We start from the raw sequence: 26,334 nt of genomic DNA on the forward strand, positions 1-26,334 counted from the left end.
GTTTCGAGCAACAATATGTACATCAACAGATACAGAGAAACTCTGTACATGTACATATCCTGATAAAAAAAACAAAAAAACAAACATCCTGTAATAATCTCTTTCCTTCTGTTGCAGAAACCTCTTGGACATGGACACCTTCTCAAAGTCAGATCCAGGTAGGTGCTGACGTTTTCTCATCAATTCATTCAATCAAATTCAACTTTCATGTTTTTAATTTCAGCTCTGGGATGATTTCATCTCCCGGATGTCATTTTAATCTCAAAACACTGATTGTGAACCATTTCAAGAAACGATTATAGAACCACTTCTTCATGGAACTTATCAGTGTGCAGCAAGCTTCGGTGAGCAGTAACAAAACGATCATCTCTCTCTCTCAGTGTTTACAGACACGACACAATACAACCAGCGAATGAAGGTCTGAGTCCTGGGGCTCAGGGATCGACTTTATACAATTGGAGCAAATAATCACTGACACTTAATGACAACCCCTCAGTCACGCACTCATGCACACAAGCACAGATATGCAGATGCACACAGACACAGACACACACACACACACACACACACACACACACACACACACACACACACACACACACACACACACACACACTAACACAGTAAACCGAGGCAAGGTACATTTATTTATATATAGCACATTTCCACACTTTAAAACCAGCAAAAACAGAAGAGCTAAAATATAATCAGACAGAGGGAAAAAGCAGGAGTCAAAAACAGAAAGTGAACTCTAGTAAGATAGACTCAAAATAAAAGAGTAACAGTGCAGTGTTATTGTAAAAAACCTTGCTGTGAACAGGAGAGTCTTTAACGTTTATTTAAAAGAACTGAGTGTTTCAGCAGACCTGCAGCTTTTGTGGAGTTCCAAATATATGGAGCATCAAAAAGCTGCTTCACCATGTAAGGGCAGTAAGTGATGGAAAAGGGAGAGTCACTGTGATTACATCTTCAATTTGAACTCTTCTGATGGAGAGACGAGATGACTAGAGACAGAAAAGGAGAAAAAAGGTCAAATAACAAAAAAACAATCACAGTTTACAGTGACCATGAATGACAGAAAATTACTCAATTAGCTGCCGAAAAAAAAGAGACCTATTTGGTTTGTGAGTTCAATCTTTCTCTGCTGTGGTGAGGGGGGAATTCAGCTCTTTTTAACGTCAGGATTATTTTGATATAAGAGCTACATATTCCCAACCTGCTCTTCATTTGGTACAGACTTGGCTTTTATGAAATCATCCAATGTTAGCAAAGATCTGATGATCAATATGAGTGCATGTATTTTGAAATATTTCATGGTCATTATCCCAAACATGATGTTTATTTTGCTGGTTTACCACTGAGCACTACATGTAGGTGTGCCTGTGGCCCAGCGGTGTGCAGATAATGTATGATGTGTATGAAATAATGACTAAAATTGGGCTAACGGGAGCCGGCTCTCACGTGGGTCCCAGCTGGTGCAGCGGTTCGTGTCGTCACCTCACAGCAAGAAGTCTTCTGGTTTGAATCCCTGGATGGGCATGTCTCCTGGTGCATGTCGGCTCCCTCTGGCTTTGTCCCACAAACCAAAGACATGCTTAATACTGTAGGTTAGTTTGTGACTCTATACTTTACCTGTTGATGTGAATGGAGTCTGTCTCCATTTTTAAGTCCTGTGATTGACTTTCAACCAGTCGAGGTTGTACTCTACCTCTCCAACAATAACAGCTCGGGTTGACCCCAGAACAGGGTAAACAGTTTAAGTGACAGATGGACGAATACGTTTATCAGCTTTTTATTAAATGCTACTGGACAACAACTGTGTGTGTGTGTGTGTGTGTGTGTGTGTGTGTGTGCTGTTATATTAATACTTCCTGATTACTCCTAAAACGACCTTGAGCAAGGTTGAACCTCAAACAGTTCGGGTGCGCTCCTTGTGTAGAAGCCCCACTCTGATATCAAGTGACAATAAAAATTTTTGAAGGTCTTGTTCTCATCTTGGAATCTAAGGCATGTTTACTCTGTCTTGTTCCAGTCTTAGACTGAACAGACTCCAGATTTTAAATCAAGAGAGGTAGAGGCTGACACTCATTGGCACTTTTTCCATGTCATTACTTGAATTTGAAGGGGAAAAAAACCTTTTCTAAAACACTAAATAACTTCAGTTGTAGTTTGGTTTGTCCCCCCGGCTACGACATTTCTACCTTCCATACCATTTATGGTCTAAATTAGTCACATGCCCCCTCTACACAAGATGATTATTTTTCACTGATAATTATGTTCTTGTTCTTGATCTGGATCCCTAAATGTCTTGGTTTTCTCTTGGTCTCGGAGCACTCTGGTCTTGGTCTTGGTTAGTGTGGTCTTGACTAAAACACTCCTGACATCTCTCCACTAATGCATGCCTACAGGTCCTGTGTATGCATGTGTGCATTTCCGGCTCATGTGTGTAAGAAGGGTTTCTCTCCATGACGGGATTGTACACCAGAATCTCCCTCAGGGATTAGTAGAGTATGATGGACTGAACAAAAACAAAACATCTGTCTGTGATTGTTGCCTTGACATGCAGCTATAAATTCATCGTTGACATGTTGGTTTGTAGTTGTGTTAGTAGGCGAACTAGTGTGTCCCTTTGTGCTTCTTGTTGGGTTGTTTGATAGTGTGTGTTGTTTGGTTGTGTTTTCCACAGTCTTTGTGTTTCTTTGTGGCACAGATAAAGGAAGCTCAGATCTCGGTGTCAAAGCACAAAAGGAAAAGTCAAACATTCTCTTTGAACGTTAGTTGTTCAGTACAAGCCAATGAATCCCGTCTGAGCCTGTGTTTCTTTGTGTTGGACACAACAGAAAGTCGAGTCAAAACAAATCAGGTCTAAGCGGCGCACTCTAACTTTTAATCCTCCTGAGGTGGAGGTGCTCTGTGTGCTGTGTGCTGGATTGTGCATCAGTCAGAGCTGCACACACTTATTTGTTAGATAACCCGAAAACATGAGAGTCGTGTTGAAGAACAGAAAAAGTTATGGGCCGGAAATCTTTTGAAGTTTCTGCGAATGAACAAAGGTGTTAGAGGGACTTAAAATAACCTACTTTTTCCTGAACATTTTTTAGCCTTTTTTTGTATTCTAACAGGAATACAGGATTGGTAATTTTCTCTAAATACACGTTTTAATATGTTGGTTGAAATAGTCTTTAGGTCCTGACAGAAATTAAGCATGTAAAAACTTCGACCAATGTCTGCCATGTGCTACCAACCTGATGAACCAATTACGGCTCTCTGTCTCCAACCTTCTCGACCTCTTGCATGCACTAGTCCACACTCAAAGCGTGTCACAGACAACAGAGTTTATACTTTGAGTTTGTCGTTGGTCATTGTAAGTAGTTAAATTGTCAAGTTTTATGTATTATGATAAAGTTTAACATTTACTTGGGGGTTGGTGCAGAAGGAGTACTGAGGGAATGTTGCTTTCAAAATCACGCTAGAGACATATAATGCACAGGATGTGGTTATCAGGAGAGAAACCGCTGTAGTCAGCATCTTTTAAAGAGCGTGCAGAGTGTTTATGTCGCGGCTCTGGAAGCTAGTTGGAAAAGTGCTGGTTACACCGCAGCAGGCAATACAATCAAACACTAGATGGAGCAGAAACATAGACGCCTGTCAGATGATAATAACAAAGACACAACAGTTAAGTTAATTTCCTGTGCCTTTCTGCTGAGTGTTATGAAAATGTAATGGATTAAATTAATAAGTGGACATTGGCGGTCTGTCCCACAACATGGACATTTCCTTTTAGTAGCCAAATCAGATTTTTTTTTTTTTTTTACACTTTGAGAGTTTGTACCAACACACCAGAAAAAAATCCATAAAAATTGCCATAAATATTAAAACTGTACTTCTGCAGTTGTAAAAAATACATCTGTATGTTTGCCCAGCTTGAGCTACACATTCACACTGATGCAATCACCCCGACACACAAGGAGTCAGGGATAGCCTAGTTTAATCAAAAGGCCTAATTATACAGTTGTCTCTATTGTTTTGTTACCCTCATCTACACCTCTTCTGTGGCTAATTTTGTAATGTCTTTACTCCCTGATGGGAAGTGAAGTGACAATGTAGAAAAATTAAAGACCAATTTTTCAGGTGAACAAAATATCCAAATGGGATCATTCATACCTCTGTTCATAACACAGGTCGTTTATGCTGAGACAGGTAGCTTTAAAGGCAGTGTAGGTAATTTTCTCCAGATCCCCTTTGTAAGATTTTGGTTGAAATTGTCTTTAGGTCCTGACACAAATGAATAATTCATGTGCTTCATCTTTAGCAGCTGTAAACTTGTATAAAGAGCAGCTATCAGTAGCAGCTCACACGTCCTCATGCACCAGTCTTTAAGTAACATCTGAAGTTTCCATGGCAACGTTAACATGCCGTGTTTGTGACGGCGGCCGTTACGGCCGTTACGGCCGACACATCCCGTTACAGCTATAAAGTTTATTTTGTTATTGATAACTGTTGGAAAATCTTTTACATTTTCACATTTTTGTGTAGAAATTACAATAGCTTTAAAACATTTTTAAGCACAAATGAAGAGAATACACACTTTTCCAAGCACCATTACAACCTCTGCCCCCCCCTCCCATAAACTCCATAATAAAGAATATCTTTGATATGAGAATTAATTTCAGTTCAATCTGAGACTCCAGTTTAGAGTCAATAAGTTCTTAAATAACAAACAATATAAAAAAAAAAAAAAAAAAAACTCCCATGAAATGCTGATCCATGAGTAAACCTCCTAGAATTGTGAAATTGCACTCTGAATGAAAAAAACGTAAACCTCATCTGATCTGAACATTTATCAAAAATGCTTTAGACGGTTTTATAAAAACACTGACAGGCAGACAGGAAGGAGATTTTCCTCACAGCTATCAGAAAAGATTAGATATCTTATAATGTGCTGATATGAATCATGACCATCAGCTCAGTCGGCATGTTCAGACAAACATCTGCTTAACTGTTTGTCCTTTTAACATGCTGTAGGATTAACATCACCTTAGCACATCCATTTATAGATGTTCTAACCTAATAAAGGTATTATTCAAAATACTGGCGATCTTATGATTGTAATAATAATCCATCCATCATCTATGCCGCTTTTCCCATTTGTGGTTGTGGCAGGCTGGAGCTGATCCCAGCAGGTCTTTAAACTGTGGGAGGAAGCCTGAGTCGCCCGAGAGAACCCACACATACTCGGGGAGAACATGCAAACTCCTCACACAGAGAACCCGTCCAACAGGGATTTAAACCAGGAATCTCTACACTGGGAGGCAACAGCGCTAACCAATGCACCACTGTGATATAAACTACATGAATAAGGTTAATAAATAGTATCTGTGATATTGATTGCGTTTAAAGGATCACAAAGATATAGCCTCAGATTTGCTTTGGGTTTGCCCTCATTCAGGTAAGGACAGGAGGCTAAAGAAACACACACACACACACACACACACACACACACACACACACACACACACACACACACACATCCTGCAGGCAGTCAGCCAGCCGATCAGGAGCTCTTTATTCACACAGCTCATACGTTAGTCTTTGTTCCTGGGCTGGGTGGAGGTGGAGAAAAGCATAATGATTGTGTCAGAGGGGTCCTGAACTTCAAACCCTTCCTCCCACCAGGAGTGGAAAGCTGGAAGCTGGACTCACTGAGACCACAATGCCCCCTCGGCTCTTTCATGTCCCTGCTTAGAGGCCTCTATCTGAACCACAACAGGACGGGGTCGATAGCTACAGCGAATGTCACGCAGCATTGACAGCTTGTGATAAATGACTGAACCTGCCCACGAGGTAGATTCTCGCCCGGAGATAAGACGAGAGGGTCAATACATGCTAACATTCTGTATTGATTCTGCACAGATTGTTGATGATCAGTGGATCTATGTTGGAGGTCAGATGAGGACTAAATAGCAGAAAAACGTATCTTCAATAATAACTCAGAACTTGATAAGTGGTATTTGTTGGATTGAACAGTCGTTCCATTTATTATGGCTCTTTGCACTTTCCATTTTGCTTCTTGTTAAGTCATCTTTATATTCCTAATATCCCTACAATCTTAGCAACCTTAGCTAAAAGGCTGTTTCCTTTTCTTCACTAGAATTAGTGTGAATGCTTCAAAGCATTCACACTATTGTTATCCAGTTCTTTACTATTAATTAAAGTACCAGAATTGTGTCATCAATACAGGACGTGGTGCTTTTTCCTTTTTTTTTTTTGAACGTATTGAAAATACTGGCTCTGAATTACTTCATAACAACATTTCTGAAAATCCCAGGTCTTTTTTTTTTTTAATACAGTATATTGTTTAATATTTAAGTTTTTTCGAAGACAGGGTTGGAGAGGGAGTCCTTGCCCCAAGTAAAGGAGGAGTTTAAGTATCTCTGGTTCTTGAGTGAGGGTAGGATGGACCTTGAGATTGACGGACGGATTAGCTTAGCATTAGCAGTAATGAATGCGCAGTACAGAACCGTCACCTGTATGAGCTATGGGTAGAGACAGAACAAATAAGATTGCAGATACAAGCAGCCAAATTAGTTTACATACACATGCACATGCATGCATCATGGCCAACCACTGCAATCAAGCAACCCAACCCCCAATATTGAAGCTCATTTTTGTTTTAATGTACAGACAATTAAATCATCTTGCTGACCTCTGCTGTGAACGAATGATGTCTCTCTTACTACAAGAGTCTCTGAAGGTCAGTTTTTTATAATTAATCACAAAGGATGAAACTTAAAACATCATAAATATGAAGAATTTATTCAAAGCATGATTACTACATATCCTCGACCATGAAATGATTTTTAATGTTTAAATGTGTTTAATGTTTCAGTATAAAGTAACATCCATTTTGCCCATCAATTGTTCATTGTCTTACCATTAACACTCTTAATTATGTAACCATGCTAATTAGCATGCACTTACCACTCATGTTGCCATTTATAATTAAATAGAAGGTAAAGAAACAGACGCCCCTGTTGCTCCAGTTATTGAAAGGGACAGCTGCACTTATCTCTATCTATATATTAACACTGAATCATATGTGTTATGTGAAGAGAGTCAGTATTTCCATAATACAACTATTTGTATGATTTCTTGCAAAAAGTTCTGCTTCTCTTTTTAAATAATAAGTCTCGTTTATTGGATACAAACAATGCAACATTTGTTCCAAGGTCTGTTTCCCTCGCTTCTCATGGTTTATTGGAATCAATTACTCTGTTCAAAAAACAAAGTAGTGACTTCCTTCTTTTATTCTCACCAAACTCAAACCATCCACTTCAGACCTGACCACTGTATAAATCTTTTTACTCCGTCACCTCTGGCCCGACCAAGATGTGAGACTGAGTCTTAGTGTCTCGCGTACGCAGATGCTTAGGGGAACCTTTTTTTTCCTGTGTAACAATGAGAGGCAGGAAACAGAATGATGGTTTTTAAGGATCTGATTGCTTCCTGTAGACCTCTGAGACCATCTGACAAGAGCAGCCTGGTAGTTTCTCACTCACGTCCTAAACTGAAAGGTGAGCAGTCCATGGCCCCATCTGGTCTCATAAGCAAAAATACAGAGTTTCAGGCTTTAAAAAAACAGGGGTTACGATCAAATGGTTGACGTCATGATGATGCAACATCAATTTCTTCAACGCACTCTAAGATTAAAAACCTTCAACTCCTCCCCAGTCGCCTTCCAGGAGTTATCAATTAGAATACACCATAATTAAGCACGATTAGGCACAAGCAGTGGACACAATTGTCTATTGCTCGAGCTGTGGCTTGCGATGTTGTGTTAGCATGCTAATGTTAGCACACTTCCGTTAACTTGTAGCTTCACATTGCACATTAATCGACACGGAATGACCATGATCCAAAGAGAACAATGAGCATGTTATTCATCTTTTCTCACGATGTAAACACAGCTCCAACAACAGTACAGCTTGCTGAACTCAAGCTTCTCACTCCCTGTCGACAATCATGCCTCAGAGACATTAACAGAGGATAGCCTTGACTTCTGCTGTTTAAATGCCACACATTCTTCTTTAAATATTCACTCAAGATCAAGACGAAATGTTCCTTTATATAGGACGTAGGATGTATGCAGAAGAACAGATTACCTGTTATTCTATGTGATAGTGACCCAGATGACACTGTGATGGTTGACTTAGCATCCCTTTTTTTTTTAAAAAGCTTCCATCTAAACTATATCCACAAAAAAAACCCAAAAAAACCCTGACACATCTACAGTCTCAGCAGGCTGAGTCTGTGCCTTCATCTCTGTGGAGATGTCTGTGAGATCAGATATGTGACTGCAGCTATCATCTGCTCACATGCTTACGGCAGGCAGCTCTGACCAGGTAAGAATCTTTCAGATGGGTTTCTCCTAATATCGATAATCCAGCTCACAAATCTTTGGTTCCACAACCTTTTATGTGAGAGAAACTTCATGACATAAAAAAAAGCAGCTGAAAAAAAAACAAGTCTCTTAAACAGTCCAATCTGTCCCACAATAATTATTATAAAAGTGTAAATGGAGAAAATTACCAACACTCCAAAAGAACAACGGCCCACTGTCAAACATAACGCTACAGACAGTAGACTGGGGTGATGTGTGGAGAGGGACAGAATCTGGCTGTTGAAAGTCTGGGATGTTGTACTAACAGATCACGTTTGAAAAGAATATTTAAAGATTGAAAGTTACATATTGTAGAGGCTGGGCGAACCTGGGGTAGGCAGAAGACATTGTTTTTTTTTATTTTTATTGTTTTATTTCAGACATGTGAACGACAACAAAATAATAATAATAATAATAAGAAAATAATCAACAAAATATATATATAAAAAAAAGACATGTCCGAAAAGGAGTAGTAAGAAGTATAACCTTATTTATTACTAACCATTCTGCATTTTCAATCTTAATCACAAATTGCTGTCATTTCCATTTGATAACATAATAAAGTGTAGGCAGTTTCCGAGATTTAAAAAACTCTATTGTAAGCTTCCTTCTTCCTCTCTGTACTCACAATAATATATAGGGAAGTTATTTTCAGTGCCGCAGACTTTTGATTTATTTTTTGTGGTTTGTTCCAGCAGCTGTGCACACCTGAGAACGGGTTTAGGCCGTGCACGAGGAACCAGTTGGCCATTTAGTTAGATATTGTTGCTTTAACACAATTGTTTCCGCATACTTCTAAATATCTAAACAAAAACACATCAAATCCAGCGTAAATGTTTTAGGAGTTCTGGCTTCATCAAGTAAAGAACATACATAGTGCATGTGATTGTAATGGATGGTGGCTTGTTCCTGCCAAACACACACACACACACACACAGCCGCGCACTCACACTCGCCCTGCGATGCCCATACAGGCTTCACTTTGTGTTTCTCTAGCAAATGGGATCAGTTGGCCGACCGTCGGTAAACTCTCGACCTCTGCCTATTTTTCTCTGTTTGCATATTTATTAATTTAGCTTGACCTTGTTTTTCTTCCTCCTCCCTTTTTTCCTCCTTTGAAGACTAGAGAGAGATTCGGGATGCAAGGGTCCCAGAGGCCGGGTCGTCCCGCTCGACTGGCCTACGGTCCTATACTTAAGGCAGAGCCATGAAGCTTTTCTCTGCACTGCCCGCCTTTTCTGTTTCTCTGCTTTTCTTTCATGTGAGGGGGAGGAGAGATAAGAGGAGGGGAATGGACAGGAGAGAAGAACCAAGATATCATGAAAGAAGATATGAAGGGTAAATAGGGGAGAAGAAAGGAGAGGGATGGAAGGGAGAGGAGGAGAGGAGTGCACACATATAGTAGAAGGGGATGAGGGTCGACAACAAGGTGGACAAACTAAGATGGGAGAGGAGAAGGAGGAAAGAGGGGGAAGGGTAGGACACAAGAAAGGGAGAGGAGAAGAAGAGTGTTTGTATGCTGTGGGGAAAGAGCAAGGAGAGATTATATTAAAAACGAAGTGGACAAGATGGCATATTATGTAGTGTAAGAGAAGGTGATGAGGAAGTGTTGGGAGATAGAACAAGGAAACAGGGGCAGGAAAGGAGGAAGAAAAATAAAGGAGAGGAGATGAAATAAATTACAAAAACATTGGAGGAGTAGAGAGATTAAAATAAACTTGCTGAGCTAGAACTAAACACTCTTCATGTCATTTCTTACTCATCATTTACGCATCAGTCATCCTCTGTGCATCTTTTTAATGACGGATCAAAAACTGAAGCAGATCCACAAAGTGTAAAGTGTGTTATATTCTCACATTGTTTATGTCCTAAAACTGATTCTTAATAGAAATGATGTACAGCCTTTAACCTTCAGGAGGCCTAAAGAGTCACTGAGTGAGAGTGTGTGTGTGTGTGTGTGTGTGTGTGTGTGTGTGTGTGTAGGTGTGTGTGTGTGTGTGTGTGTTAAAGCTGGAGCTGTATGATGTCCACATGTTGCTTTTCACTCTCTCTACCAATCAACTGATCCTGAAATATGTTTGGTAGTTAGTTTAATAGGGACACGACACGCACACACTCACAGCTTCATGTAAAAAAAAACCTCTGCAGAAAATGGAGCACATTTTTGAAAACACTGTGCAAATATGGTTGACACATCATGAGTTTGTATTTATTTTTTAACGTGTGTCAATTTCGGATGAAAACAAACAGACTCGGTGTGCAATGGCCTGAACACACACACATGGTGTTTCTGCACCACTGTGAACTTTTTACATTTTTGTCAGGCTCTAACTCATTGTGATCCAAAACACCTCCTGGTTAAGTCCACAGGAATCTCAATCTTCTTCATATAAAGAGATTATTTTGTTTTGAAGTCGACTTCTTGCTGAAAGGGAACGAGAGATAGAGGGAGGGATTTGTTATCTAGTTTGCGTCTGAATCCGTTTACCGGCTGAATTCAGCCTTCGGTATTCTTGATTATTTTTCTGTCGCAACAACAAATTTCCTTCCAGGTACAATCAAAGTTTCATCTTTGTGTTTACTGCTTCCATTAAATGTTCAGAATTTCATGTCTTATGAACATTGTTCCTTTTATAAATATTTAATTTTCAATGTTTTGTTTCCTATTGAAGGAACTAGGGCCCGACCGGTATGAGAATTTGGGGGCTGAAAAAGAATCTGATAACGAAAATATCGTCCAATCTTTTTTACAGATTTGTCTTTGATCTGTAGTGATAGTAAGATATATATATATATTTACACTCATTTACACATGACATCATCACATACATGTGATGATCTCTGCAGTTATTAAACACTTGTGGAAAACATGTTTAATGATGAAAAGATGGTCACTCAACTGGGAAGTAACTGCTCATTTGTAATGAGTGATAATGCTTGTTGTAATCCATATAGCGCCCTCTGCTGGTGGCAGACATAAAGAGAACTGCTCGTGTAATACAATATTATTCGTATTAAATGATATGGTGAATAAATCCAGTAATATCTCTGCAATAAAGTTAGCTGATACTGATGGTCATTGGATAAATATCGGTTGATATTATTGGCTTCATTTTCAAGCCAAGAAGTTGCAGAGCTGCGACTGTGATTATTTGCATTTATCTTTTGTGGTTTTTAGATTTCGTTGTTTGCCCTTGAATTAAGGATTCTCAATGATTGTATATTTGTGTCTCTTTTCAGTGGTGGTTTTGTACGTGCAAGGCCTGGGCACCAAGGAGTGGAGAGAGGTGAGTGAAACGTTTTAAAATCATAAATCCTTGTTTTGAATTCAAACTATTGATTGATTCATTTTTTTCTCAAAGTGTAAAGTGATGACTGTGCTGATCAGAAAGTTTCGATGGTCTTGCAAAGGAAGGCTACCTCTGAGTATTAATGGCTTAATACTCTCCTTGCATTAACAATGAATACTCAACAAAAGTGTGTGTTGGTAGCATTAGAAAAATTGAAAATAATGGTACAATTTGAAGTAGCTGTGTAGTCACATTAATACATTTCGTACATTATGTGACATTTTACATTTGTTTATTACATTTATCAAAGCCAGAGAAATCCGTATTTTCGTAGGAGGGATGGCATTTAATTTTAATTTATTGGGATGGCAGCTGCCATGACAGACACAACATGTTTATCGTTGCCATGGAAACACCAGATGTTAGATCAAAGGCCGCTGCATAAGAACTGCTACTGAAAGCTGCCGTACTGTTGATGTGCTATGTGCTGCAGTGATGGGTTGGCAGAGAGAATCACTCCCATGATTTCCCCCCGCCAGTCTCAACGTTTATGTCTGTCTTTTGTTGTTTTGATTGAGAGTCCCCTGAGGGAAGAATTTACATACTGTACGTTATTTCTGGCACCATGAGCCTCTTTACTTGTGTACATACTAACCAATCCAAAATGATTCCCTGAATAGCAGCAAGTGTCTGCATAATGTCATTTTCTATACTGTGGTATATCCAGATGGGTTTTCAGATACAACAATGTATGACCGATGTGCAAATCTGCACACTGAAAGTACGACAAACACAACTGTGTATCTCTCTATACTATATGTATCCAGCCTTTAACTATAAGAACGACACCATTAATATCAGGACTACCCTTCGAGTCCTATTAAGCAGGAATGAATGATCTTCCACCTCACTGATCTTTAAAACTGCACAATCAATGCTACAGTATGTGTTAGAGGTACCTCATTAAACTTCAGCAGATCTCTTTACTTCAGCACCATGGAGCCTGTAAGTCTCTTTAAGTTTGTTTTACAGTTTTAAACCCTGGTGAAAAAGCTCTTTAAAGATCATTGACGTTGCGTCTACAACTGATAGAGTTAGAAATCAGTGTGCGAACATAATAAAAGATGAAGGAGGTATTTTTCAAGTTGGTGGAGACAAACACTGGAGCTACAAAGGGGTACCTTTCGAGTTTGTGAGGTTGATTGAAACATGTCTTGAAATAAGTTTGAATGGAAATTGGTTTGGTTACATTAGCCAAATAAATAATGTACAGTAAGGCCCAAACCTGTCAAACCCTGTTCATGTTGAAGTTCTGCTTCAAACTCCTAATTGTAAAAACAGAGTCAATAAAATCATGGGTGGGTTAAAGATTTTTGGATTTTGGGTTCATTTTAAAAAGAAATTCTCTTACATATAAAGTCAGAGGGCTTTGGTCTGATTCTTGTTTAGATGATCTTCTGAAAATATGTTTCTTATTGTGTCTCTAAGAGATAAAATGTAATAATAAACTGAACTTAATGTCTGATCAGACATGAAGGAAAAATGCTGTGTTGAAGTGCTGCCCTCTCTGGCAACAATGCAGCAGCCAGTATGTCCTCCTTCTAACTTTAGATTCTGGTCCTGAATGGTCTGGATTTTTTTGGACCAGAGAAGGTAGGAGGTTTGCGAGGCACCCCCCCACACAGCCATTTTAGACGCCCCTTTTTTCACCAGGCAAACAGCAACCCAACAGGTGTTGCAGCGATGGAAGCAGGCAGTTCAACTGGTTCAGACAGAAGTGATTGTACCCAACCTAAAAAACCTCTGCATGTTTCTAATAAGCTCCACCAGCAGAAACCTGCTCAGACTAGGATCACTATTAGAGATGCTTTTGAAAACTGGAGGGAGGTTAGAACGCAGAAAGACCTGGCTAAACGCTGAAGCTTCAGCGTCCACCACATGGCAAACTGCGAGCACATTGACTCTGGAGAGGACGGGTGCAGGGGGAAACAGCTCTCTGATGTTTTAGCTATAATACCCATTTTAGACACTACGTATCAGAGGTACATCTTGCTACTTTAAAATGTGATATACCCACTAAGGTATCTGACACAAATTTCAAGTATTTTCAAAAAAGAAAAGAAAAAACAATATTTGATATCAACTCCCTGTGCTGCTTACAATAAGGATATGAATACATATCATTTATTCTGCAACAATACCTGACACATGCATTCACAATAATACTTTTGCAGCAAAGGAAGGTACAAGCAGTGCCTGCTGTGTGTAATAAGCAATTGAGAAAACATTTCATCACCATCCGCCAATCAACACTTACACTGAGGTATACACTCCAATCAATTCAGATGTTGTGGTTTTGCTGGGATTGAATCCTGATTGGATACAGGCCTAATGCAACACATCTGCTGCAGGCTCCGTAAGATGGAGGTCCATCAGCCAAGAACATCTATTACACACTGCAACTGTTTTATTTCCTTCCCGACTTATTTCCTTCCTATCCGTCTTTATTAGTTGAACCATCCATCCATCCATCCACCCACCCACCCACCTACCCATCTCTCTCTCCATCTCTCTGTCTCTTCAAGGCTTGGTGTCAATGGCATCTCGCTAAACAAATTAGTCCAGACCACCTTTTCCCCAGCAGCATGTTCCAACTCCTCTTGGGGGTTCTATGATATTCCCAGTCCAAATGCGATATGTCAGCCCAACAGGGTGCTCTCCTTCTACCCCAGGATCTTCTACCACTTGGTGCCTGGATCCAGGCTGTTACCCAGGAGGCAATCTTACCAGTTTCAAGAACTAGCTGAACTGGCTACTTCTTATGTGAAGGAGCAGCAGCTCTAATTGCTTATAAGCTCCCTCAAGATGTCTGAAATTCTGATCCTCTCTTTAGGACTGAGGCTAGCCAAAACAGCCAAGAAATCTTAATTGGCACCCAGAACCAAAAGCTCCTCCTCAACCTCTCATGATATTGCTCTGGTGGCTTTGTGCTAATCTTAGCCCTTTGTTTTTGGGCAGAGATTTTGAGACTCCCTCAAAGTCCCTTGTGCCAACTCGCCCTGACCGTCATGAGTTCATTGAAAACTAAGTTCTCTTCGAGTTGAGTTTTAGATAGAGGTTAGATGACACAAAGTTTGGACAGTCGTGATGAAAAGCAAAGGCACAGTTGTTCAACAAAATGGCAACAGGGGGGGGGGTTGAGTGTCTTGCCCAAGGACACACCGAACATGTTGCTCGCAGGTATCGAACCCTTGACTTTCCAACTGAGATGTGACGACTTTAACCACTGATCCACAGCTGCCCCAAATGTAGTCAAAAGATGTAGTCAAAGGTTAAAGCATCCTAGACAAAGTGAACTATAAAAAACTTGTGTCGAAGCAGACATGGAGCAATCTGAGTGTTTTATAGCAAGCACGATGCAATAAAAGCTAAGCCCTTCAGTCAAGCCTCAGCAGCGGAAAATAGGAATTCATAAATTGGAAAATCACCCGTGGCTATGGCTGTGTCGACATATAGAAAACCTCATCTTTCTTTGTCTTTGTCTCTCTCCTTTCTGCCTCAGTGTCTCAAAATCGCTGTTCTTCTGTAATTTGTGCTCTTTGTTATCAAAGAAAGTCAGTCACATCTCAGTGGGGGTCCAAACACAAACACACAGATCTCAGAGCGCCTCCATCGGTCTCACAGGGAGAGGGTGCTTTGAGGAGAGCACACACTCTCTTTGACATTCACAAACACACCGTAAAACAGTCAATGCACCTATGGAGTGAGATAGGTAAATGACTCTGCAACATGTCACTGTAATCGCAGCTAAGTGATGCAGAGTGGTAGCTAGCCTCACAAATCAATGGCTATATTGAGTTAAGTTAAACTGTACAGTATATTTCTGCAGCCGACTGGCACTTAAGTCTGTAGGTTGTCTGTGCATGGGGTAGTTGTTCAGGGGTGTAAAGTATTGTAGTTGTTGTATGAGATGGAAAACCACTGGGATTCTTTTTAATTGCTGACACTAAGAAACTACATGAGTTACAACAAGAGGCAGATGAAAACATCTGAAATGATCAATAAAACATCAGTTTTATAGACATCAAGAACAGCTGATGAGTTGGAATCAAGCCAACCAGTTAACCTTCTTAGCTCTCCGCAAGAACATTTTTAATTATTTTTATTTCACCTGTATTCAGCCAGTTTAGTCACATTGAGATCAGGACAAGAATAGCAGCAACACACAGTTTAAACAATCGAACTCACACAACACAAATAAGTCAACATCGTCAGATGAAACTGTGGCATTCAGAAAGACTGGATTCATGACTTTTCTCCTTCTCTAATATTTATCTGGCTGGAATCACCTCGTATTCTTTATAACGGAGAAAGAAGGGGTGGTGACGTTTGTTTCCTGCTACTAGTGCACGAACGCCGAACACGACCGCAGACTGTGCTGTATGCACACAGTGATCTCCATGCATGTGTCCGTCTAACAGGGATTGTCTTTCACTATGCAGTGCATGTGTGAACAAACAAGTCAGGAGGGTTTCAGGGGCAGTCTAAAGTGAGGAGTGCATATATGAAGAAGGCTTTACTGCTGACTCACAGTCAGCTTTATTGACAGTGTCTGACTAAATCTGATTTCTGCAATGCTCATGGAGGTAAACTTTAGAAACTTCAGAGTCTGTTGAGAGGAACATTTTTACTTTGCTGCGAGCAATAGATCAGTAATCCTATTTAGAAACTGTGCAGGATAAACTCTCAAGCCTCCATCTTAGCAAAGATATCCCAGTTTGAAAATAATATGCTTCTGTTTGAAGATAAGAGTTGATATGGAAGCACCCTAAACTTTATTTCCCTTACTGTCTCTATTTCAGCCTCAGCCATATCTTTCGCCCTCTTACCGAGGTTTAACCAGGTCTTTTTCGCTGCAGCACACGTTTGGCTGTTAACGTCCTTCTGCTGCTCTTTATTTTTATAAATACGGGCTGATTGAAGAACAGAGGAGCTTTCTCCAGGCCTGGGTTGCCAGGTTGGAGTCCAGCCACAGTTGGAGCTCTTCCATATGGTTCCAGGTCCCACGCAGCTGCCCACTTCCTCTGTTTACAGTCTCCTTGGACAGTAATATAGATGTCTGTCAACAAGCGAAAGGAAGCAAGCAGCGTCCCTGCGGCACATGTATTGTCACCAGCTTGTAGTACGTGGGCTGTCTGAACACATTGGCAGATTGGGCCTCCGGCATTTTTTGATGCAATTAGCAGAAATCTTATTCTCACATTAATGTGAAGAAAAATAATTACAGCTCTGCCAAAAAACAAACTGACTTGATAATTTTTTCAGGTGGAATAAACTGCAGAAGAAAGTTACCCAACAAAAGGAGAAGCTGTTGAAAACAGAGCTCATTAAGCGATACCTCGTGTGTGTGTGTGTGTGTGTGTGTGTGTGTGTGTGTGTGTGTGTGTGTGTGTGTGTGTGTGTGTGTGTGTGTGTGTGTGTGTGTGTGTGTGTGTGTGTGTGTGTGTGTGTGTGTGTGTGTGTGTGTGTGTGTGTGTGTGTGAGCTAGGGAGAGAGTTAGTGTGTGTATAGAGAGACAAAGACTCTCATATTCCATTATCTGAAACACATCTCCCACTAGCTCTCATTTCTCTCTTTGCTCGGCTCGTTATCCAAAACACCTCTTCCTCTTTGCTCTTATCAGAAATAGTGTTACTTCCTGGTTTGTGGGAGTTCTACTTTCTTTTGAGAGCTGTGTTTTACCTTTATATTAAACCATTTTAAGTGGCTGTCACTTTGTGACGGTCCGAGGCGCTCCAGGGAGAAAGAAGTTTTATTGGAACCACTTTTCTACAGCATTAAGTACAAGTTAATTATTGTGCACATACACAAGATTCGTTGTAGATTGAACTTAATTGGGGTTATGAAACTAGTATTCTCCTGCGGTACTTGTTCTTGGTGAAAAGCAAAAAATCTGTCCTGAGGTAGAAACAAATTAAGCAGCTGTCTTGTCGTCCCAAAAGGCCCCTTAGATAAACTGACAGTTGGACCTTTTTAGGTTCCCATGATTATTTCTGTTCAACTTGGAATATTCTAGGTTGTTTTTTTTTTTACAGCGCTGGTCTGTGTTCACATTGGTTAAATCTTTCAGTACACTTGCATATGTACACAGTCCAATACAGCAGGTGGCAGTATGTAGAATCAGAATCAGAATCGGCTTTAATGCCAAGTACATTTACATATACAAGGAATTTGTCTTGGTGTATTGGTGCGAAAGACAAAACAAGGCTAAAATAATAAAGTACTTAAATAAAATAAAATATGAGAAGCAATGACCAATATATCCAATAAAGAATCAAATATAAAGAATAATAACAAACACAAAATGTACAGAGGGTGCATGACAGAAAACACATTTAAAGTCCAGAAAGATGGTTTGCAAATCGGCCAAAAAGCAAAAAGGCAAAGAAGCAACCACTCGTGTACCATGGTGTGGATGTTTTTCCTATTTCTGTCTCTCTTCCTACTTCCACATCTTTTGAGCAGCTCAGAGGAAAAAAACGGGTTAATTAGAGTTCACTATTCTGTCTGTGCACATGTCAACAAGATCAGAGCGTGTTGATCATGTCACAGCACTTCATGTGCATGCGTAACATAAGAAGTGATATAAACAAAAGGCCACACTTCAGGACCTTGAGAATGATACTTTGAAAAGTTGTGTTTATTTAAGAAGGAAGTTTCTGGGGCCCCAGGAGAGCCTGTGTGGCCCTGGAAAAGTTATTAGTTGTTTTTTTTTCCTGTAATGTGTTACTTGAAGAAGCGTCTCCAGTCGACACTGCTGCCTCTCTCTCTCTCTCCCATGCTTTATTAGCTCATTTCTGACAGTGCCTGCCTGCCAGCCTAACCTGTCCCCCCAGAAGGCACACAGCCATGCTTACCGACTTTTTCCAACAACTTCTGGGGAATAACAATAATAATGATGCCTTCCCCATTTTAACTGACATTTTGTGTCCAAATCATTGGGTGCATTTTTGGATCCCTGATCCGTTGGGACAACTACCCCTCTGTCTGTCTCTGTCCTGCTATCTTTCCAACTCTACACTCTCCTCAACTTGCAGACAGTTCATTAGAGATGCAGCAGTCGCCCTGAATGCCTCTCTATATTCATGTACACACAACTATCCTGCTGAGAGGCATGCACACACACATGCAAACACACCAAAGAGAATTAATGTCTTCTCCTGTGTCAGAAACCCTCAAGTTTCACTTAATTCTTCAGACACAAAGAGAATGCTTCTTCTGAACTCATTACAGGCTCCTTTGCTCCTGTGCTGCGCCATGTTTGATTGAACATGAGGACACTCAGCAGCATGCGAGGAACAGAGCCAGAACATCCAGGACATGTTTACTGGTTACTTTGCATCAGCTTCAAGATGGTTGATCAGAGTTTGATGAATGCATACTTACATTACATGACTGTTGTCTTTTAGATTAGTTACCGACTGGGTGCAACATTAACGTGTATCCCGCCTCTCTCCCAATGACAGATGGGATCAGCTCCGGCCCCTTAGTGACATTATTACACAGGAAGATGAGATCATTTTACATGTACAGGTGACACAGCTGATATCACCAACCTGCTATCATCCAGATGCAGTCATCCCGTAGCAGCAGCAACAGAAGCCCTGCTCAGCTGTCCCATCCTTGGTGTCAATATCCAGGCTGCACTCCCTTTAGATCTCCTTGTTGCTGTAATCAGAGGCACTGCTTATCAACAGACAAGTCAGGCAACTGTTTGGGGCCCCAGGCCAGTAGGGGGCAGCTGAGGGCGCACAAACATAAAGCAACACAGCGTAACCGAGTGGACATTGGGGGGGCCCCAGTGAATTGCCACTGTCAGTAATATTGACATTATTCTCTGCCGTTCACGATGCGACCTTATCTAGTCAAAACAAAGCTAATCTCCCTCACCTTGTCCTGTTAATAACAAACTGTCCCACAGAGCGCCCCCCTACTTCTGAAAAGGCTGGATCTGCAGCTGTTCTGAAGACGGGTTTTGACTTCCTATGGTTTTGTTTTTGCTGCACATTTTAAGCAAATTAGTTCTTTCGGATTTTCGCAGCATGTTTGTTTCATTTGCAGTGCCTTTCACGGCTGCATTTGTTTTTTGGACGTTGGCATTTGCTTTCGAATGTGCAGCATTATATATATTGTATTATTATATATAATATGGTGTTTCTTCTATTGCTGAGTGTTTGCACCTGTTGGCCTCTGAATTTAACAAGTCAAGACAACAACTCTTAACATTGCTTACAAATTGATATTAAGGGATTGTTTATTGTATTGCAATGTCACGGTTTTAAAAAAATGTGTTTTTTAACAATCACATAAACTTAAGGTGTTGCCCTGTAGCATGATGAAACAAAATAAATATGTCTTCCCTCTAATTTCCTTCCGCAAAAAGGCCATAAAAGGCATTTGCATATTCAAAACTGTAATCCTCTTTGTTGCACCAGCTCTGAAAAATTTACATATAAGTATTTGTGCTTAAGGAGAAGGAAGGAAATTGGGAGAAAACACCAGCACAATGGATTGAAAGTCATAGCAAGCTTAAAGTGATTCCAATTTGTGCTACTATGATTGTTTCCTTAAAAAGAAATATCACCATTTCAAGATGGACGGAGGAACGAATCTCCTATCCAAGCTAAACAATCACAACCAGTCACATCTGTCAATATCAATACAGCATCAAGTCAACATGCGTCCTGCTTGTCACAAGCGCACAATGTCAAGGATGACATGTTTCACGACGACAAGTCGTTCACACATCGGCTACAAGACAGCCAATTCTTTCCCTCCACACTGATCAGCTGGAGGGGATGATTGAACTGTTTCTCTTGGTCCACACAGAGTTAGCTTGTAGCTACAGCGTGAATCATTATAACACAGTAACCAAAGTCAAGAGTCACACACAGGTACACTTGTTAAACACCTCTGACTATCCTAAAGGGCTTTCACACTCTCAGAAATCTCCTGAAGAACTCCTGATATTTCCAGGAGGATCTATACGTATAAATGTTTCATCACTTTAAGTTTCTCCTGCCAGACCCCTGGTATTTTTTCCAAAGCAAGTCCAAGTGGGCCGACGTGACAACGTAGCAGGATATTATCCGGAGAATTCAGCTCGAGCAAATGAGAGGGTGGAGTTTATATCCTGCGACAGTCAGAGTCTATGCGATGATCTCCCTGCATGTTTTTTTGGTCCCCCCCCCCACAGTCTGACAGGAAAGTGTCCAGCGGTGAGGAGCATATGTGAACAGCCAGGTCAGGAGGATAGTTGTACCTGAGTAATTATCTACATATTTCCAGGAGTCTATTTCTGAAAATGGCTCTAATAATACTATTCCCATTCCCTGATAATATTTGTACAGTTCTATAACAAAAACAAAAAGATTTTGCTAGATTTCATGACAGAAAAATATATGTTTTCCCTCTAACTTAGTGTTAACAAAAATTATCCAATGCCATGATAGTCAGTAGTTTATCTGTCAAAATGTCCTTGAACTGGCATTGTTTTCTCTCATTACGTATTCCTTGATAATAATTAGTTATATGAATGTATGTTCAAGCAGATAGAGCTGCATACGAAGGCCACAGCTCTGCTCAAAGCTTCTCTGTTTCCCTCCTGAGTAGATTGTGAGCATGTGTACGCACCCAGCTCCTCAGCAGATCGTTGTTATTGTCTGGGAGAAAACGCTCAGACTCCACTGTGTGGACGTCACATGGAGGTTGTTAGCACCATCGCTGCACAGAATGAAGACAAGTTTATTTATATCGCACATTTCAACGACAAGGCAATTCAAAGTGCTTCACACTGTCATGGTTTGGTTTGTGTTGTATTTCAGTGTTTTGAGTTCTGTTTTAGTATTCTCTTGTGTTGCCTCTTGTGTGTTTTAATGTTTCCTTGTGTTTATTTTAGTCTTTAGTGTGTTTCCCTGTGTCCTCCTATGTTGTCTGTAAGTTTATTTCCTGTGTTGTGTTTTAAGTCTAGCCTTTAGTGTTTCCTGTTTTATTTTATAATATCTGGTTTTGGTGGTGTTTTCAATGTCAGGTTTTACTTTGTACTTGTCCTCTTGTGTTCTTTGTTCCTTGTGTTTCCCTCCTGTCTGATTGCCCTGATGGTCCTCATCTGTCTCGTTAGTCTCACCTGTGTCTAATTACCTCATGTCTATTTAGTCTCTGTCTTTGTTTGCCTCTGTGTCATGGTCCTTTGGTCTGTGCTACAGTTGGATGTTGCCCTGTGTTCTGTGCTCACTGGATTTACTTTGTTTTTCTTGTTGTGGATTTTGGACATTTTGGATTATTGTTTGGGTGAGTTTGTTTTTGGCTTTTGTTTAAATAAATAAGCATTTCTTTTTTAATTCTGCAATTGAGTCCTCCCTCCCTGTCTTCTGCCCGGTACTCCTGTCACACACAAGACATCGAAAGCATCATGACCAAAGAAACATTAAAATAGAAAATTTAAAAATCAATGAAATTACTCAATCTGAAAATATATTCAGTTAAAAATAATTCAAATAAAATTAATTGAATTGAAAAATTAAAAAATAGTTTCAGTAGACCTGCAGTTTTCTGGGGAGGTTCAGACGTCGTGACCCTGCATGGATTCCCTGTGTGTTTAAGTTTTATCCCAAAGTCCAAAGACATTCACACCCGGCAAGCTGGGAACTTTAAATTGGTTGAAAACGCTCTAGTCAGCCATGACACTGTGGTGGAAAGCTGTTTTAGCCTTGAAAACCAGATGGTCCCCTTCTCATGTTGGAAAGCATTTCTTCTGTTCCTGCTGTAACAGTTACTATGAGACAACATGCAGGAGCCGAGTGGGCTGCAGACGTCTCACCTTCACTATGAATGCCTTTGAGGTGTCGTAGTGAGAGAGCAGCCTTAGCATGCTGTTTCTTTACATGTCAAGCTTTCGTAACACAATGTGAATTCACAGACTGGTGCACCAATATTAGGCTGTTAGGGATCAATATGAATGTACAAAGACGTGATGAGGGCGGAGCTTTGTTATGGCGCTGTTACAGATTTGCGCTGTGAAAGTGCTTTAGGCACATTTTTATCAGACCCACTTGGGCATGGTACAATGAGTGACTGCATGCCAGTGGGGGGACCATGGGGGGCGGGGGGGCCTTGATATCATATAAGCTTTCCTGGTTGAGCGGGGTACACAGTACATCTGATTCCCCCTTTGACAATTTTTTTTAATGCCACTTAGATTGTCCTGCAACATGTGGTTTTACTTCTGATCCGGAGTGATCAGAGGATTTCAGGAACGTCCTGTTTTCAAATCCTAAATATTTCACTTGTTTATTATTTGCAACCCGATCCCCCTGCTCTGTGGGTTGTCACCTGAGGGCAGCAAAGCACGTGCTCTTAAAAGAAGGACGCACAAAGACTGCAGCAAATCATCGACTGTAAATATGAATGGACAGAGCCTGAGTGACGTAACATATCTGTTAGTGAAGGAGGACAATAGTTTTTTAACCCGGCTGTAAACGTTCATATCAGCAGTAAGAAGAGGCATTTCTGAATGTGGTGTGAGTGTGGCTCTTGCAGGCAGCTCAAGCAGACGCTCGACAAACTGCAGTCGTTCTCAATTCCACATTAGTCTCATTTTTTCCACTTCTATTTCATCACCTAAGAAACATGGACAGCTCATCTTCACACCGCCTCCTTGTCTTTATCCATCCATAGTGTCAATTTTTATTTGGGAAATTTCAGTAAAAAGTAGTCTAAAAATCATGACAAATTCTTACAGTGTTCGTTGACTATCAGGATTTGCAGTTTTGGTATTTTGGACTGCTGCTTGGCTTGTTTGGGATGCTAAGAAGCAGTCTGGGTTTATTTGGCAGACAAAGCAGGAGGAGGTAGGGATTACTTCAGAACCAGGTCAATTTATTTTCAGACACCTTAGACCTGTACACACACTACATTATACCCAAACTGTGAGCTACTTACTGAAAGGGAAAGGCTCGGGCGGGTGACTCCACAGTCTATTTTAAATAATTTGTTATCAGTATAAAATGTTCTATTACATCTCTATTTGCTTTCTCCTTCAGGATTTAATTTATCTCTCGTCTGTTTTTAATACACTTCTGTTCTGTTTGTTTCAAAGAAAAAATAACCCAAGAAAAACAAAAAACCTGACAGCTTTTGGAACAACTTCTGAAAAATGAACTCCCTGCAGCTCCTTTGTTTTGGATTCTTATTTATGGGATGCAGGCTGTATGGACTTCACAGTATGCTGCTGTCACAGCTGGATCAAACATCGTGATGCAACAGTAAGCCAAGAGGTCCGCCCCCCCCTTCAGCCCCATAAATCCAGACTCTGGCTTTTGTGAAGCCATGAAGAACAGTTAACAAGCAAATATGAAACAAAGGCTCTAATTTAGGGCTCTGCAGAGCAGCGGAGGAGACTTTCCAGAGATCATACACTGAAGGAGGGAGGAGATTTTATGTGTCCGCAAACTATGTAAGTGCGTGATCCTTTTTCCATCAGGCATTTACATATAAATACATGTCATGTACCCATGGGATTAGAGTATGGTTTACATGGATTACAAGAAGAGCAGACATTAAAATGCTTCCCTCTCATACACTTCAGTTTATGAAGATTAAAAACGATATCCTTTTTATTGTTTTAGACTGAAATCAGCAGTTTTACAAATTGCATAAATGAAGTCTTAATTCTTCCACATTCACTGCGCCAATTTAGTTTGATTGATTCTTTTATTGATTTAGTGTTCAAAGCAAGGAGCCACCAAATCGTTGACCATAATTGGGTTGCAAATCAATTACCAAACACTTTAGCTGTCATTTTCTCATTTCCATGAAGAATGCTTTCCTAAAGCCCGAACATGTGCGTCTGATGATCAAACATGTTTCAAGACATAAAAACACATTTTAAAATGACACTAAATTATATTAGAAGTTCTGATTTTCAGCGTATAGACAATGTCTTTTTTTAGACACTATAGCCTGATTCTTCATGAACGAATGACAAAGTAAGAATGAAGCGACTTCTCGATGATACCTGTTGGTCACGTTACTTTTCATGCTGGGACTACCTCGTTAACCTGAAGGTTTCAGGAAGATGATGAGAGTATACCCGATGGAGACTACCCTCCATGTATTCAGTTTGATTGACGTAGCCCGACAGGAACAGAGGTGGTGGTGGTGGTGGTGGTTGTGGTGGTGGTTGTAGGTATTTGTCAAATCGATAGCTCATCACTGTCACCTGCCTGACAGCCTCGTGTTTTGAGTGGAGGAATGAGTCTGTGATTGGAGAACAATCTACAGGAGCGTCACTTGTGTGTGAGAGGAAGCTTTGATTGTTCATCACAGTATGACACAAAGTGTTGGCATATTAGTGCGCTGTCGTCAAAGGTGCTAAAAATAAGGATGTAATGTAGTGTTTCCCTGTTTCCCTGTTCCTCCTCTGCAGACAGGTTTGTATTCCCCCAGGTCGTCTTTACAGCTATGTCCCATTCAATCCATTTATACTGCCAAATTAGGGCGGCTGTGGCTCATTTGGTAGAGCCGGTCGTCTCCTAACCTGAAGGTTGAGGGTTCAAACAGCTCCTGCAACTACGTGTCCAATGTGCCCTTGGGCAAGACACCCTACCCAATGAAAACGATCTTCGAGTTGAGTAAAGATGAACGGGCGAAGCCGACCTGAGGAAGAGAATATGCTGACTGACGAGTTATTGTGTTCAAGTATGATTTAATTGAAGTTTTTTTATCAGTGCAGCACATGCAGCAGCAGAACGGCAGCTTTCAGTAGCAGCTCACGCTTCCTTGAGCAGCGGTCATTGACATAACATCTGGTGTTTTCGTGGCAACGATAAACATGTTGCTTCTCTGACAAGACACGTCCTGTTGTGGATGTCTTTGGCTTCGAAAACTGTTTGAAATAGTGAAGTTTATGTAAGTACAAAAAAAATAAATGGGACATGGGGTTATCAATATGTTATTGATATAGATATTTTAATGAAAACATTCTTATAAAAATGTGATATTGTCCTTTCCCCATCTATGCTGCTTTTATGACTTTCAAACAAACTGTTTTCACTAAATGATGCATTTTATTTACAGAAGTCTCTGATGGCAAACATGAGTTAACACTTTTTATCATTATTTTATCATTTATCATTTTTCGTGTCCGACTCGCACATAAATGTTTGTAGTAGATCAGTGATTCTCAACTGGTGGGTCAGGACCCAAAAGTAGGTCTTTAAACTGTTGTTTGGTGGGTCATGATTGTGTGCCTGTGAAAAGATCTACAAAGCGCCTTTTAAATTTCTTTGGTTTCTTTCCTTCATTACATGTTGTTTACCTACTGCACAACTTTGCATCAAAGACATCTAATTGGTTCCAAAAAAATGAGAAACCTGTGCAGTTCCTGCTGCGCTGATGCATAATGGAAAAAGTTCGTCACTTGCAAAAACAAATAGAAAAGACTAGGCAAACTTGCAATTGAGCCACTTGATTCTAATTTAAATTAAGTTTATCAAAGCAGACTTCGCTAAATTACTGCCTGGAGGTTAACGTCACGTCAAAGTC

General features: G+C 40.4%; 1 protein-coding gene across 1 annotated transcript in view; it reads left to right on the plus strand.

Annotated features, from left to right (window-relative positions):
* The window catches only part of LOC306822988 (copine-9-like), a 135,414-nt gene that overhangs the window by 15,651 nt on the left and 93,429 nt on the right, over positions 1-26,334 (plus strand). Inside the window, 2 exon segments of the mRNA XM_079342326.1 lie at positions 118-158; positions 11,681-11,727. Coding sequence (XP_079198452.1) covers positions 118-158; positions 11,681-11,727 — 88 coding nt within the window.

This window comes from Symphodus melops, assembly GCF_947650265.1.
Source record: "Symphodus melops genome assembly, chromosome: 4".
Classification (NCBI taxonomy): domain Eukaryota; kingdom Metazoa; phylum Chordata; class Actinopteri; order Labriformes; family Labridae; genus Symphodus; species Symphodus melops.